The sequence below is a fragment of the Rhagoletis pomonella genome, unplaced genomic scaffold (genome assembly GCF_013731165.1).
Source record: "Rhagoletis pomonella isolate Grant_MI unplaced genomic scaffold, Rhpom_1.0 Rhpom_scaffold_00006, whole genome shotgun sequence".
NCBI lineage: Eukaryota > Metazoa > Arthropoda > Insecta > Diptera > Tephritidae > Rhagoletis > Rhagoletis pomonella.
In genome coordinates, this window is record NW_023458560.1 from 38,481,352 (window position 1) to 38,497,776 (window position 16,425).

General features: G+C 34.1%; 1 protein-coding gene across 1 annotated transcript; it reads left to right on the plus strand.

Annotated features, from left to right (window-relative positions):
- The first annotated feature begins 9,852 nt into the window (after positions 1 to 9,852).
- Positions 9,853 to 11,848, plus strand: LOC118740721 (putative inorganic phosphate cotransporter). The gene is made up of 4 exons (XM_036472369.1): positions 9,853 to 10,031; positions 10,131 to 10,577; positions 10,665 to 11,049; positions 11,146 to 11,848. The coding sequence occupies exons 1-4, from the start codon at positions 9,882 to 9,884 to the stop codon at positions 11,391 to 11,393; spliced, it is 1,230 nt and encodes a 409-aa protein (XP_036328262.1). The 5' UTR covers positions 9,853 to 9,881; the 3' UTR covers positions 11,394 to 11,848.
- The last annotated feature ends 4,577 nt before the right edge of the window (positions 11,849 to 16,425 follow it).

Sequence of the window (16,425 nt, forward strand, 5' to 3'; positions counted from 1 at the left end):
ATAAATACGCAGTTTTTGCTTTAATGATATGTATTTAGTGAAATATTTGCATGTCGAGACCTAACCGTAAAAATATTTTTAATTATTTTTCTTTGCGATGCAGAAATACATCTGGGTTCTATAGGAACATTTCTGCATCAAAAAGAACATTTTTAAACTAAAAGAAAGACAAAGAAGTGCAATTTACAAAAACTGGCGTTGATTTTATGAAATTTTGTTGCTAACGATCTCCCGCATTTTATTTCATAAAAAATCCATGCTTACCTATATGGAAAAAGTGCAAAAATCCTCACCAAGAAAATTCTCAAAAATCAAAGGGACTTTTTAGCCGTTTTAAACTTGCACTTCATTGGACTAAAATGGTCTATAAAACTGCATACCCAAGTATGTTCTAAAGATTCAGTATAAAAAGTTTCAATTTTGATGAAAATTTGTTGAATTATCCTAAATTTTTTAGAAAGTTTGACACTGTAATTTATATGGTTTTGTTTAAAGCTTGGATGGTATTTTTATAAAAAGCAAAAACAAAAAAATTTAGTTTGGAACACACTGCGAATATTAAAAGAAAAAATCAATGCTGTGAAATGCAAGGCAAAAGGTCTTGCAAAGCCCTTGCACGGTGCACGGATTGTACGGTTTATAAAGCTGTCCCATATGAAAACCGGTTTTTACCGTGCAATCTGTGCAAACTATGCACCACGCAAGGGCTTTGCAAGACTCAGAGAATACCCCTTATGACAAACTGTGGTGTTGGAAACAAATGCAATGGATAAATTTTTCTTCCAGCCTCCAGCTTGGGGAACGCTTCGAAAACGAAGTATGTATACCTGTATGAGTATTTGGAGTTTTTGGATGTGTACGACCTTAATTATGTAAACGAGATTCCCGTCTCGAAATATCATAATTCATCTTTAACTTTCAACAATGTGGCTACGCAGCTAGCTATATGAACAAATTATGAAGCATCAAAAACCCCGGTATCGGTAAAAAAAAATTTAAGTGAATTTTTATGTCTATATGTGTATGCTCTGAAAAGTCGAATTATAATTTTTGTAATTAAAAAAATTAATTTTATATTCAACAATTTTATTGAGCCTGATGCCGTTTTTTATGAAAGATTATTGTAGAAAAACAACAATAGTTTAAAAATGGTAGAAGTTATAGTTGTTATTTCGGAGATCACCATATCGCGGTCACTGGGATAAGAACCAACGAGCTAAATTCGCCACGTAAACTGCTGTTGCTTTTTCCACTTTTTCATATGTTTACTCAACTACAATCAAAGGCAACTATTCTGCTGCTATTTAGACTTGATGGTGTGGTTGTTGTTTATTATTATTATTATTTTATTTTTTTTCATTTCATAAATAAACACAATAAACAAATTATAAAACAAACCTAATACAAATCATGACCTTAGGGTATAAACTTGCTGACTAGGTTAGGTTAGGACGGCGATTACGAATGACTCTTTCTCCCACCCGGAGACAGACCGAACTACTTTCGACTTTAGTACCTTGGAGTCTAACGTTTTCACTGCTGCCTGGCTGTCAAAGAATATAGTGGCGTTCCCTGATAGAGACTTATTATTCCGTATGAGAAAAATCACCTTCTTTATGGCAAAGACCCTAGCCGACTCCATTTTGCACACATACATATGTATTTGCAAAACATAAGGCATAGGAACAATAATAGCCGTCATCGATTCGCCACTTCTCTGCTCGATATGCTTAAGTTCCGGTCGCTTAATGAAAAATTTTGCGTGGTAAAGCAACAACAAAGTTAGCAAGCATGGACGCTAGCGAATTTAATTGTACCGTATTGAGTTCGTTCGTTTCGCTACTCGCTAACTGTTGGCGAATCGATGACGGCTAATATATACATACCAGAGCTGTGTAAGTGTGAAATCATTTTCAATTTTAAATCAACAATTTTTTTCTATCCAGTTTTCATTACTTATTCTTCGCTTAGGATTGAGGTTTAAAATTTTTGAATTTTCCATTCTCTCAAAGCAGTTATGAATTCACACATCAACATATTCATAGCAAGATTGAAAAAACCAATGCCCAATCAAAAAAAGGTTTAACACTGAATGAGTATTGAAAAGGCTGCAATCTTTTATGTGTGTGCATTCTTTAACTCAGTACCAATCATTAGTTCAAAGCCACCCTGGTAAATAACTTTTTGATAAAAATGAAGATTTTTGACAATTGCTCAATTGTAAAAATTCAAACCGGCGTTACCCAATTTAAGTTTTTTGGTAGAGGGGATTTTATATCATATGTTTGGGATTATATATAAAACAGTTGTATTAACATTTACGTTTTAAATATAATTCATGTTTTATCTTGAAAATGTTTAAAATTTACATTAAATTAGATAACTACTTCGCATAAGCTTTACATTTAGGTTGATAAAATTTTAGTGAAAATATTTTAAAAATCTTAGTGTCTTTAATAAAAAAATAGCTCATCATAAAAATTGTATCACCGTTCGGCGTCGGCGTAAGTTTGTAGGTCCCTCCCATTTGTGTGACAGCAAAGGCGCACGCTACAAATCGGAGGAGAAGCTCGGCCAAAACTTAGCAAAAGTGTCAAGGCGAAAATATGATTATTATAAATAAATTTAGTTTCAAACACGTCGCAACCCTCTTCAAACACCTCAAAAGTATTCCCAATATTATTTAGTTGTAAACCCGCATGAGTCCGAAATTAAAATTTTTTAGCAGAATTTCCAGATTTTACCGGAAATCGTACATGGTTTTCTGGCAACTGAGAGGACAAATAAGAGAGTAAGTAAGGTCATCTCTTTGTCAGAAGCTACCTGGTGGTAAATTCTGGTAAATGTGTCAAAAGATCCGATGTAGTGTGTTTGACAACCAAATTGTAAACAAAATAGAAGTGCACTCTGCTAATGCATATTGAAAAGTAAATAATTCCTTGCTTGAGTGGATGCTAATGAGTTTTGGTTAAATTACAAAACGCTTAAAAAGGTATTAGCCGTCATTTTACGTTTAAAAACTTTAAAACTTTAACACATTACCACCCTATACTCTATATGTGGTTGACGATTGAACTAAATCGTTGTTTATTTGGGTAAGATTAAAATATATTTTACTATTCAATATTGGAGTTCGTGTGAAACAAAAATTAATAATTTATTGTTATGTATGCAAATGAGAACTACAATTCTGAGCTTATTGAGCATCTCTTAGTCAAAAACAAAGGCAATTTTGCTTGATCAAGTTTCGAATCTAAGAAGAAAATGTTTTTAACAAACAAAAGGTTAATAATAAAATTTGAAGGATTTAAGATATTGCGTATGGTAGCATGAAACGTCACAATCTTCTTAATTGTCAGGCTGTTGATATGGCTACGAAAAAGTGACAATGGAAACACATAGCTGAAGATTTCATACTTACAGTGGGATAAACTTCAAACCTCTAATATAAATTAGTTAAATTTAGTTATTATTTTTTTTTTATCAATTTTAAGTTTTCGTTTGGAACAATTTTCATGAACTTATCTATTAGGAGATCTCTTTGGAAAATTACCGTACATCCGATATCTATTGAAATTTTGACATCCTCACTTTTTGGAAAAAGAAGTTCAAGATACAAGTTTATGTGCAAAAAATAAATGAAACAATAAAAGTCTCCTTATATTTATGGAACTTAAAATAGAAAAATTTTTATTTCATTACCCAGACTTTATGAATAGCCTACTCTATAAGTAATAGTAGAAATTCCGAATTAGTAAGTTCAGTCAAGACGTCATTCAAAAGTTTTGAAGAAAATCACTTTTCTCTTTTGTGAAAATTTGTGACTATCTTATGCGAGTATTGTCGACAAAATGTTAGTCTATGAATGACTAAAAATTAACGAATAAATGTTTAATCGCGATTAATGATTAAAATTAATTAGGCGATCGCCGTGGTGTAGTGGTTAGAAGTGCGCATTACCATTCCGCAGGGTGAGCGTCCGAGCCCATTTCCGGCCAACAAAAAAAAGAAAATGTGTTTTTTAATAGTGGTCGGCCCCCGGCAGGAGTCGGCGTAAAACTGTGGGTCCCTTCCCTTTGTGCGACAACATCAAGGCGCATGCCACAATCGGAGGAGTAGCTCGGCCAAACACTAACATATGTCGATGGTCCTCTACAATAACGGCGCAATTCAAAATTTCAGGTTTAGAAAAATACATAATTTGAAAGCTTACAGTATGACTGCATATAATCCGGAATAATTACGTTCCAAGACATATTATTGCTAAATTACGAAACAAAAAATCTTTAATTGGCTCTACTGAAATATATGAAATTTTTAGTTGTGTCGATATGTAAGCGCCTTTCTATTATTATTAGTAATCATCAACACAATTTCAAATTACATAAACCCAGTCACAGCCCTTTTTTGTATTCAACGCTTCCAGAAATCACATAATACATAAAATAAATAAAAGCTGTTTTGATTAATATTACATAAACTGGAAACTGTTAAAAATAAGTGCGCTTGAGTACATAGATTAGAACCCATTTAGTTCCTAAAATGTCTGTTTGCAACACATAACAATAAAAATGCACACCAAATAGCTAAGAATGATGAAGGAAATCGATTCAGACATGCCTGTTTAACTGGCCGTGCGTTCTCAAAACAAACACATGTTAATTAAGGGGCTATTCAAGTATTATGTAACCAGTGGGACGCGGGGGTCTTGGTTTGCTTATTTTTAATGACAAGGGGCAACATTTCTTCAAATAAGTAAAACATTAATTACATACGCACAAATTTTGCCTGCAATTTCGATCATAATTGAACACTGCACTTCACTCTCGTTTCGAATTTTCGAAAGCGTTTTTTAAGCTATTTATGGGTTTAACACTTCTTGTGGGCACTTGATATTGTAAAAAAAATATGCGCAATTCGATCCCTAACTACATTTTTTTGTAAAGAACGCCCGTTTGCTTTAAATTTGAAAAATACAATTATTTTTTTATTTTGTATACATCTGTCATTTGTTACAAATGAAGAAAAGTCCAAGAGTTGCCAAGTATAAATATCTTTATATCTATTTATTAAAATAATAATTTACAATAATAATTTATTTAATTAATACTTTATTAAAATACAAATTTGAAGTGCAAATACATTTGTAAAACTGTTTATCACAAAATGTTATTAATTGTTTGCAAGCATACTATAGTTTTCATGCATTTTGAGAATAAATAATCTAATATGTGTACATATATATCGTCGTTTAAAGTACAAAACCGCGTATCGTCATTCTTCAAAACCGTGTGACTGACATTGGCTTCCAAAAATTGGATTTGCTCACAAAAGCTCTTGGCTCAATTCTTATCCATTCGTCCTGAAATATACTAGCCAGAAATACGTTTGCTTTATAAAAAAGATAACCATTTTGAAATATGGGTGACTTTACTCTCTAGAAAATAATTTATGCAATTACGCAGTTTTGCATTTTCTTGATACGCGGTTTTGTACTTTAAACGACGATATGTATAGCATGTACTTACGGCGGCCGCCGTAGCAGAGTGATTACATGTGCGTACTTCCACTCCATAGGACCATGGTTAAATACCTGGTCAGATCATAACCCAAAATAGCAGTCGTCCTTCGGCACGCAATGGCAAACCTTCGAGTATATTTCTGCATTGAAAACTCTTCTTATAAAATCAGAACTCATGCCTCAAGTTTGAGCAGAAGTTCGGCCAAACACTTAGAAAAATATTTTAGCACCAAATATTTATTTGTTTACTTATTTTGAGGGAGATGGCAATCTTCTGGTTTCACATTTTGAGTACAAAAATTTCAACCCTGATACAACAAATAGTATTAGTACTGAATGATATTGACAGATTGCATTCCCATAAACGTCCAATCATACATGATTGAGTTCTTTTTTTGCATTCACATTCTCTATGTGAATGGGTGTCAACCATTCCATAACACACTACATATTTTGTGTTTACAATTTGTAACCAATCTCAAGAGTGGTTGTTAAATTTTTTAAATCAAACAATCACATTTTTGAAACGAAAAAAATGAGAATGCACACTCAATTGATTCAATCATTACACAGCTCTGATACATACTTATGTGCTTATGTATGTATGTGCACCGACCCGGTCTAATGTGCATACGATATTCATACACATATTGCGCTAAAAACTGCAAAGCACATCTCTCTAGCACGTTTCAGTAATTTAATTAAATAAAGTTTCAAGTTTTGCTCATTTACTAAGTATTGATTATTTAATTTATTTTCCCTTCTATGGGCATACATATACATATGTACATATGTAAAACTTCCACACATGCATCTATCGCTTTGCATGCAACTGCATAATAAAACATTTTAAAATATTTTAAAAGTCGTAAATGACTTGTGGCGCATGCAATAGAGCTTAATGGAGCAAGGAAAGAATTTATTGTTGGAAAAAATGTTTGCAGATAAGGGAAAAAAGCGAAAAAATTTAGAATTTTTGAAACATCTTCAAATTAAGCAAACCGAGCAATTTAAAACAGGTACAGCTATTCTACTATTATTTTTTATGGTTTCTATTTTATTTTTGTTAATTTGTATTTATAGAGGTTAAAGCCCGCTATTATTTGCATATAATTATAAAATTGTCCAAAAACAAGTTCAGCTGTGTCAATTCATTAATTTTTTATTGACGAATACTTTGTTGTTTGTTTTCTGTTAATTGCAATGCTGTACTTGTTTATATTTCTTTTTGTTAGTGTTTTTTTTTGTGCTATGCTTGTTTTTGGGTTAAAAGACCGCATTGAAGGTTTGTATTGTCTAGGCGAATTCACGCTCACGCAATAAAAATGTAAACTATTTTTAACCGACTTCCAAAAAAGGAGGAGGTTATCAGTTCGTCGGAATATTTTTTTTTTTTTTTTTTTTTTTTTTATGTATGTTACCGCATAACTTTGCACCACGTCAACCGATTTCAATAATTCTTTTTGCACGGAAAGGTAGTGTCTCAGAGGTGGTCCCATACTAATTTGGTTTAGATCCGATCATTGGATCATGAAATATATAGATATATATATATTTTTTTTTAAGTCGGTTTTTTTTTGCTAAAAATTACTTGTTATTTTGCCTTTTTTAGAATTTTATTAGCTCAATGCACTTTTTAGGCTTGGTTGATTTGCTTGGTCTGTTCACAAGACATACATATTTCTGTGCTTATGTACAGCACTGTTTACAAGTAGTTTAAAAATGTTAAAATTTATGAAAAGGCGTCGAGCAAACTTAAAACGGTGGTGTTAATAATAGTAAATATTTTTATATTAATTTACCTATTATTTCAGTAGCTCTTGTGTTTTATAGGGACAACAAAAAGCAATAATTTCATGAAAAAACTGGGTTTAGTGACCCGTACTACCACGCTGGTGGGAGTTAGGCCGCCATGGACACTTTTGTAGAGCATTCAATTCTGCAGAAGATTATACCATATAATGCCTCTCAGCTGAAAAAGTTTACGTGTATTTTGAACGGGACATCTTTGCACGCCTTGGTCGAATTTTTTCTAGGTATTTCCCACAAAATTTCAGGCTGGGAGTGCAAAATAAATAGTCGCCGAAAAAAAGAACCCTAATTTATATATGTAATTAGACTACTGTTCACCTAAATTCATTAAAAATGAAATAGATTAAAAAGCCTTATAAGCTGCATAAAATTTATATTATTTCGATTTATAAAGCCACGTGACTCTGGCGGTTTAACGTTATGATTTCAAATTTAAGAAAAAAATCACCGTAAATAATGTCCTTGTTGATTTTTTGACCTACTTAGCAGATCCACTGCTTATTTTTCTATCTAACAAATCTGGATACCTGACTACTACTTCCTTATTTCTTTCAAAAAGCGCAGGTAAATTTCTGTTTGCCTTTGTATGAGAGGGTAAGCCAGAACACGAACCAGAACCACTGCAACTGATTTATTCAAACAAGCAGAGGAGGGCATTCTTTAACTAGTTACTTGAAGCTTAGACTTGTTTTCAATAGATGCATGCTATAGCTAAGAGCGCTAATTATATACACCGCGACCTCTGGTGAGGTCTGTTGTGCGTGTTTCTTCACCGTATATTAGCCTAGCACTTCAGAGAGCTTTTTATTCCCCAAATTCAATGCGTCTGGTGAGAGTACCATATTCACAGAAAATATATTCTCGCATTTATTTATTCGTTCAGCTCACAGAAGCGAAAGATGATCGGGGCTGAAAAATTCATATTGCTTATGACATTCCTAGTGTGCGCTTTGGCTAGCCCACTAAAGGGTTCCGACCATAAAATTTAGCTGAAGCGCTGTATTTTGCCTTCTCTCCTTGTGGCTCTCACGCCCAGTAGTACTGTGTTCTCGTTTTCAAGAGTGTTAGTTTGGGAAAATATCATATACTGGCTTTGATGTTCTTATCGGGGACTTCAGTGCTAGTAAGACGGCCTGACTGTCACGACATAAGGCATATGTATTTCCAAGATTTCTCTGATGTACCAAGGTTGTTTGAAAAATGTTAACTGCCCATAAGTTTGGTCCAACTAGTTATACCAGCCCCAGTTTTTCCATATTCAATTTTGGATCCATCTTTATACCAAACCTCCCCATTAGATAGTTTCAGAATAGGGTCTCCCTTTATTCCAGAGAGCTCTACTTAGAATGGATACCTTAAAATTCGTAGAGATTTTTTGTTTTGGAAGAATATCTTCAAAACCTTCATATGGCTCTATTTTTTCTGATAACGCTATTCCTTAGTAGTTATCCTATAGGCTTCACAAACACTCATGCGCAACTTCAGCTTGCAATATATTGGTGCGGTATGACAATCGCTAGGTCTGAGCAGTACCAACACATATGTGACATATGTTACCAGACGGGAGTCTGTATAGATAAAAACAGACTAGCTGTGAAAGCCGTTCACGGCCTGTCTGTACAGTCCCGGGTCCAGCGGGGACCCTCCTCCCTTTCTTTGTTTTGATTTTTTCTATTCGCTCTTGCTCTAACAGCTGAGTTTGATAAATTTCTGATTAAACTTAGAGACGGCAGCGATTTGTTCGTAGTTCGCATGGTTATTTGGGTCTATATTATCAACAAATGAAGTAATTCGCTCTGAAAATTTTGTATGGCGAATTACGTAACTCGAAGGGTAATTGGGGCGCCAATTACGAATGAGAGATCCAATTACGGATGGGAGAGCGAATAACTTGTCGTGGGAACTTAGTATTACCGGCGACCGCACAGATGTTACATAGTTCTATTTTTTTTATCACCGAAGTTCATAAATTGGGTAACGCCGCTACGAATTTTTCACAATTGTCAAAAATCTGCTTTTTAATGAAGAAATTGTTTATTGAAGCTACCTTCTCTTTTGTATCATGTCTTTAAGTATGATATAACAATGTTTTTGACAATTGTTTTTGGCCCAAAGTTATTGCCCTTCTATTGCTTACCCACCAGATTTCAGTTCTTATCACCCTGTCAGGGCTGTATGTACCCTAATGTCACTAAATTAAGGCTCACCAAAATTCACTAAACTTTTGCTGAGGATGTATTTTGATTATACTAGTGGAACTATTTGAAAAAAAATATTGCGAATGTATGTAGGTGTTACCAGAAAATGTAAAAAGTGACACCTAGGTTCGGAAAAACCATATTTTTTTTCAAATTACATACCTTGCAAGAATAGGCAGGGTTTTTACGGCGATCTTTTTTTTTTTTTTGTTTTGTAAAGTGGTATGGTATATTTAGTCCATATTTTCGTATTGTCTTTTTAAATTTTATATTTCAAATTTACTAATTTCACTTTATTTTATTTTTTCATTTTAGTTTTCCTCGTGCCACAGCGCGTGATCCTCGCGATCATGGGCTTCTTGGCCATGCTCAACGCATACACTATGCGTATTTGTCTCTCGGTAGCCATTACCGAGCTGGTGGTGAAGAGGAATTATACAGATGATAATAGTGAAGTAGTGGCTGTGTGTAAAGCCGATGATTTGGACTCAGGGTCAAGCGTAAGTTCTTGCCTTACTTACCCAATTATTAGTAGATAATTTGTTTTTCTCTTTCTCCCGCCCTCACTTTATCTCTCTTTTTCTCTCTGTCTCCTACAGTCTAGCGGTCAATATGAATGGTCAGAGGAGTTACAGGGTTATATTCTCTCGTCTTTTTACATTGGCTACATTTTGACGCACATTCCCGGCGGTCTATTGGCTGAGAAATTTGGCGGCAAATGGACGCTCAGTTTGGGCATTCTTTCCACAGCCTTCTTCACCGTCATTACGCCACTTGCTATTATTCATGGTGGCGCTAACTGGCTGATTATAGTACGTATATTGATGGGCATCGGTGAGGGTACTACCTTCCCGGCGTTGAGTGTATTGCTGGCGCAATGGGTACCAGTGAAGGAGCGTGGCAAATTGGGCGCTTTGGTATTGGGCGGTGGGCAAGTCGGCACAATTTTGGGTAACTTATTATCTGGTTTCCTTTTGGCTGCCTATGACTGGCCTGTGGTTTTCTACTTCTTCGGTGGTTTGGGCATTATATGGTTCATAATATTTGTAAGTAGAAATGACGCCAACAAAGCAAAGTGAAACTAGTCGAGATTTATAATATATACATTTCCTAATACTACGTACACTTTTTAGACCTTCCTTTGCTACAGCGATCCGACGACACATCCATTTATTAAGCCTAGCGAAAAGCAATATCTAACCAAACATATGGGCACCATTGGACGTAACAAGAATCTGCCACCCACACCATGGAAGGCTATACTTACTAGCTTGCCAATGTGGGCGCTGATATCGGCACAAATCGGTCACGATTGGGGCTTTTACATTATGGTTACAGATTTGCCCAAATATATGGCGGACGTTATGCAATTCTCCATCAAAGCCAATGGTCTCTACTCTTCACTGCCATACGCTGTAATGTGGATATTTTCGCTAAGTTCAGGCTGGGTGGGCGATGTTTTAATCACACGCAAGATTATGAGCATCACAAAAGTACGCAAAATGATGACTGGTTTGGGTAAGTCGGAAAGCGTGGGTGGTGACTAGCTAAATAGTGGCTAGCGAAAATATTTCGTTACTCTAATTTTCGTTGTTTTTTTTATTTTATGCGCAGCTGCCTATGGTCCAGCGATCTTCATGGTTGCCGCTTCATATGCGGGTTGTGATCGTGTTGTAGTCGTGACGCTCTTCACCATTTGCATGGGTCTTATGGGTGCTTTCTATGCAGGCATGAAGCTAACACCACTCGACATGAGTCCCAACTATGCGGGCACATTGATGGCAATAACTAATGGCATCGGCGCGATTACAGGCGTAGTTTCGCCATCGTTAGTCGGTTTGATGACACCAAATGTAAGTTGAAACGAAAGAAAGTATTGACATTTCATAGAGAATTTTCAGTCTAGCTAAGAGTAAGTTATATTAACAACATCCTAGTTTCTGAGAAATTTTAGTGCATTACTAATTAGGGGGAATTTGGAAAACCTAAATAACAGTTGTGACAAATAAGATTTTCACATATGTATGTATGTATATACGAGTATTTTTCGTTTCGTTATGAGGTTGGCAACGAGAAAACAGGCAGCATTCAGACACTTCCTAAGAAAAGCTTTTGATTGATTTTCGCATGCGTTTTACGTTACAGATTTCATAAGCCGAGAGAAATAGCAGATCAGCTATAAAAATGAAAGAATTTTTGAGACTGACACTGGTAAAAAATTATGGCACAGCAAAATTAGTAATTTGGTAACATCTAGTAACGACTCTGAACACTAGAAACACAGATAAGGGTCCTTTGATCCATTTCCAAATTGTAAAGGCCACTTTTCTCCAAACAATCAGTATGTAGTGAACGGAAATAGATTTTAACTAGCTTATACCCGCGGGTTTCACCCCGCGCTTTTATACAAATAGGAAAAATAATTTAATGATGTTAGATTTTATTTCTGTGCCCATTTCGTTATAGCTCGTTATTTTTTAAGCGAGTTAAGGTATTTAGGCCGTTTAAAACTATTAAAATATAAAATCTCGTCTGCGCGCTAGGCATACGAAAGATATCAATCCCTCTAAGTTTACCTTAAAATGGTTCCAGGTATACGACGCGTGAACGTGTAACCTTCTTGGAGGTGCCACGGCGGGTTTTAATGTTTCCAACTCAAATTTAGTAACCTGGCCTTGATAAAATAGCACTTCTCATTACTGTAGCAAATGCCTCAAGAGAGCTTTAGATTATAAGGCCGAACTCGGCTCTCCCTTTTCCAGTTAATGAAATTTATTCTGTCAGTACGGCACTTATAAAATAAATCTCCATAACAAATTTAAAATACTTCGAGAGATTTTCTATCCTTCCAGAGATATGTATTAAGAAGTTTTTAGTATCCATACCAAGTTCCAGTATTCTTCCACAAACACTTCCAGGGATATGTGGAAAGAAAAAGTAAATTTGTACTGGAAGTGCCACGCCCCTTTTCTTATAACCCTAATCTTCTTCCATGAATTTAGAATTGATTTTACATACCCCAGTACCAAGTGCCAGTACTCTACCTTAAACACCTTTAGAGATAAGCAGTATAAATCAGTAAATTTGTACGGGAGGAACCATGTCCCCTTTTCGAATAACGCAAATTTTTCTCCATGAGTATGGAATTAATTTTGTATACACATCTCGGTGCCAAGTTCCAGTCCTCTGCAATAAACACCTCCAGAGATATGCAGCATAGAAAAATCAATTTGCATGGGAGTTGCCACACCACCTTTTCCAATAACTCTCATTTTTTTCCATGAGTATGGTATTAGTTTTACATACATACATACATATGTATTTCCATACCAAGCTTGAGTGCTTTACCCCAAACATTTGAAGAGATATGCAATATGAAACTTTCAGTCAGTATGGGAGGTGCTACGCCTCTTTTCCAAAAACGTCCATTTTTCTCCGTGAATATGAACATGATTTCACACAGTGTTGGCAAACTGTTAATCTGATTAACGATTAAAAATTAACGATTAAAATGTTAATCGCGTTTGACGATTAAAATTAATTAGTCGTAATCAACTGTACGATTAATGATAACATTTTTTTAATCGTTAATCGCTGGCTGCGATTACGTTTAATTAATTTAAAACATTAATCGTTAATCCAATTAAAAATAAAATCTGATTAATTTGTCTAGTTTGTCCGAGTTTGAAACCAAACACCAGTTATAGTAATTATTTTGTGTATTACACTTATAAAAAGCACATAATATAAAAAAATTATAATTATTGTTATTAGTAATACATAAACTGGGAACTTTTACAAACCTAGTTTGTAACACGTTTGTTGGTATATATCTTAATGAAAATGCACACCAAATTGCTTAGATTGATGAGGATTAACTTGCTTTGTGTGCACAGGGAAATTCCAGCATAACTTAATTAATCACCAAACCTACCTGATCAAATTAAGAGTTAACGATTAAAAATTAATTTTTTAATCGCGGTTACGATTAACTGTTAAGTCAGATTAAAATTAATAATGATTAACTGTAATCAGATTGAATTAATCGAATTAACTAACTGATTAAAACATCAATCGATTAATGCCATCATTGATTTCGCATACATATCACTATATCAAGTTTCAGTTCTCTCCCACAAATACTTCCAGAGATATGTATGTAATATGAAAATTCCAATTTGTATGGGAGGGGCCTTGAGTTATCGGACTTACTTTCAGTCTAAGACCATCCATCCGTAGTAAGTGTACTAAATTTCGTTCTGATCGGAAAACCGGTTAAGGAAGTAGCCTATTTTTCAATCCAGGTCATAAACCATCTTTGAACAAAATTTCATTTTCAAACAGGTGGCAACTTAAAAAAGTAGCCTTCTTTCCAATCTAGGTCATAAGCTATCTGTGTGCAAACTTTCATGCAAATCAGTTCAGTCATTTACGTGTATTAATTTAATTAAACTTTTTTAATACGTGATAACTCTTAAAATAGTAGCCTATTTTCCAACACAGGTCATAAGCTATCTCTGTCCGAAATGTCATGCAAATCTGTTCAGTCGTTTCCGCGTAATAATTTAATATAAACTTTTTTAACAGGTGGCAACTCTTCCAAAAAATTTGCCTATTTTCCACTGTCATAAGCTATCTGCTTGCAAAATTTCATGCAAATCCGTTCAGACTTTTCCGCGTATTAACTTAATTAAACTATTTTAGCAGGTGCTAACTCTTAAAAAAATAGCCTATTTTTCAACCTAGCTCATAAGTTATCTGTGTGAAAACTTCCATGCATATCAGTTCACTCATTTCCGCATATGAATTAAATTAAACATTTCTAACAGGTGGCAACTCTTAATAAAGTGGCCTACTTTCTAACCTAGGTCATAAGCTATCTGTGTGCAAAATTTCATGCAAATCCGTTTAGTCGTTTCCGCGTATTAATTTAATTAAACTTTTTTAACAGGTGGCAACTGTTCCAAAAAATTCGCCTATTTTCCACTGTAGGTCATAAGCTCTCTGCTTGCAAAATTTCATGCAAATCCATTCAGTCGTTTCCGCGTATTAATTTAATGAAACTTTTTTAACAGGTGGCAACTCATAAGAAAAGTAGCCTATTTCCCAATCTAGTTCATAATCTATTTTCATGCAAATCCATTCAGTCGTTCCCGGATATTAAATAAATTAAGCCTTTTTAACAGGTGGCAACTCTTAAAAAAACAGCCTATTAACCAATCTGGCCTATAAGATATCTGCGTACCAAATTTCATGCAAATCGGTTCAGTCGTTTCTGCGTGATGATTTCCCAAACATCCAAACATACAAACTTTCACATTATAATATTAGTAAGATTAACTATATTTTATTAATAACTAATACAAAAAAGTGTTTTATTCAAATAATTGTGAATATTATATGTATTAGAACAAGGTGTATACTTTTATTTGTCGCCTAGTGTATGTATGGGGAGTTAATCTTTCCATCTTAAGTTATATACATACTTGAGTTCTTTTTTTGTAATGGAAAGCCATTCAAAACCAAAAATTTTAAATTAAGATTTTGACAAGCAGCATTTTGAAATACGAACGATGCTAGCATAAATAGACCAGTACCCGAATGATTAATCCATTCGAATGGAATGAAATAAAATTACAGCTGTTTTTTTTTCTAATCAAAAATCAAATACATCGTGGACGCCATTTTTTGTTTACATAGCTGTTTTTTTATCATATGGTGACTTGCTAAATTATACGCAAATATGTATGTATATAGGCAAATAAACGAAAATACTTACAAAACTTGCTAATTCTTCTTAACGATAAGTTGAATAAGATAAAAAAAGCAGATGTGCTTTACTTTTTGTTCACCCAACTTTCAATTAGCTTTGACAACAGAAAACAGCTGATGGTTTGAAACTTCATCAGATTTTACCAACAAAAATTCTTCGGGTAAAATGTTCCAACTTCTGGCAAAGAGAGAACCTCATTTACTCTCTTATTTGTCCTCCGATTTGCCACAGAACCGAACACGGGAACGCTTTCTTGTAAATTCCGGAAAAATTTGCCACTACTGGCGAGTTATTTTTAGATCATTGTAAAATCGGTAATTTTAGATTTTCATTTTTTTTCGGTTAAATTTAGTCGTTATTTTATTATTTTATTATTATTTTTTTTTTATTATTATTTTTTGGTCATTTGTAACCATTATAATGGAGACTTAGTTTTTATAACCGACTTAAATCTTTTACGATCTAAAAAATTATATACAAAAATTACGATTATTCTTGAACAAAAAAATAAAATTCATAAAATAATGGTTAAATTTGGTCGATAAAATAGAAATTTAATATCACAACCTTTACGGTCCCTGCTTAAGACTACCTTTTCTCACATTTTTATTTATTTTTTGACTTATGACGTTCTTTTAGGAAATGAGCGATATTAGCTAAATATTTTGTTCATTACATACATGTCTACCAAATTGTGAGATAAGATACTTATTTATTTACCCGTACTTACTTGTTAGTAGATTTTCGGGAACTTGTGACAAGTTAGCTTATCTTACTCGCACTTTAACATATCCAGTTTTTGTTTAACCAATCATAATCTTTTATGGAAAAATTCAAGATTTTTATTAAAAATTTCTTCATTGCTTGAAATATTGTGTTTACCAGGTAAATACACACACCGGTGATAGTTTGACTCGAGTTTGTTTGTAAAAACTTCGCAGGTTTATCGCCCATTTGACGTATTATTATGAAATATGCTTTGCTCTTCACGATCTTTTCAATTGATACTCTGCGGTGAAAGCACATATGTATAATTTTGAACACATAGCACATAACGTTTTAAATACATACATATGTGTTCAATCTCAGGGGATTGATTAGAGCGGCACAGCGTGTACCGG

What these genes read in the sequence shown, in the direction of transcription:
- LOC118740721 (XM_036472369.1), top strand. Translation starts at nt 9,882, where the DNA reads ATGGGCTTCTTGGCCATGCTCAACGCATACACTATGCGTATTTGTCTC. An exon ending in ATTTGGACTCAGGGTCAAGC is followed by an intron (nt 10,032 to 10,130) that starts GTAAGTTCTTGC and finishes TGTCTCCTACAG; the next exon opens with TCTAGCGGTCAATATGAATG. An exon ending in CAAAATGATGACTGGTTTGG is followed by an intron (nt 11,050 to 11,145) that starts GTAAGTCGGAAA and finishes TTTTATGCGCAG; the next exon opens with CTGCCTATGGTCCAGCGATC.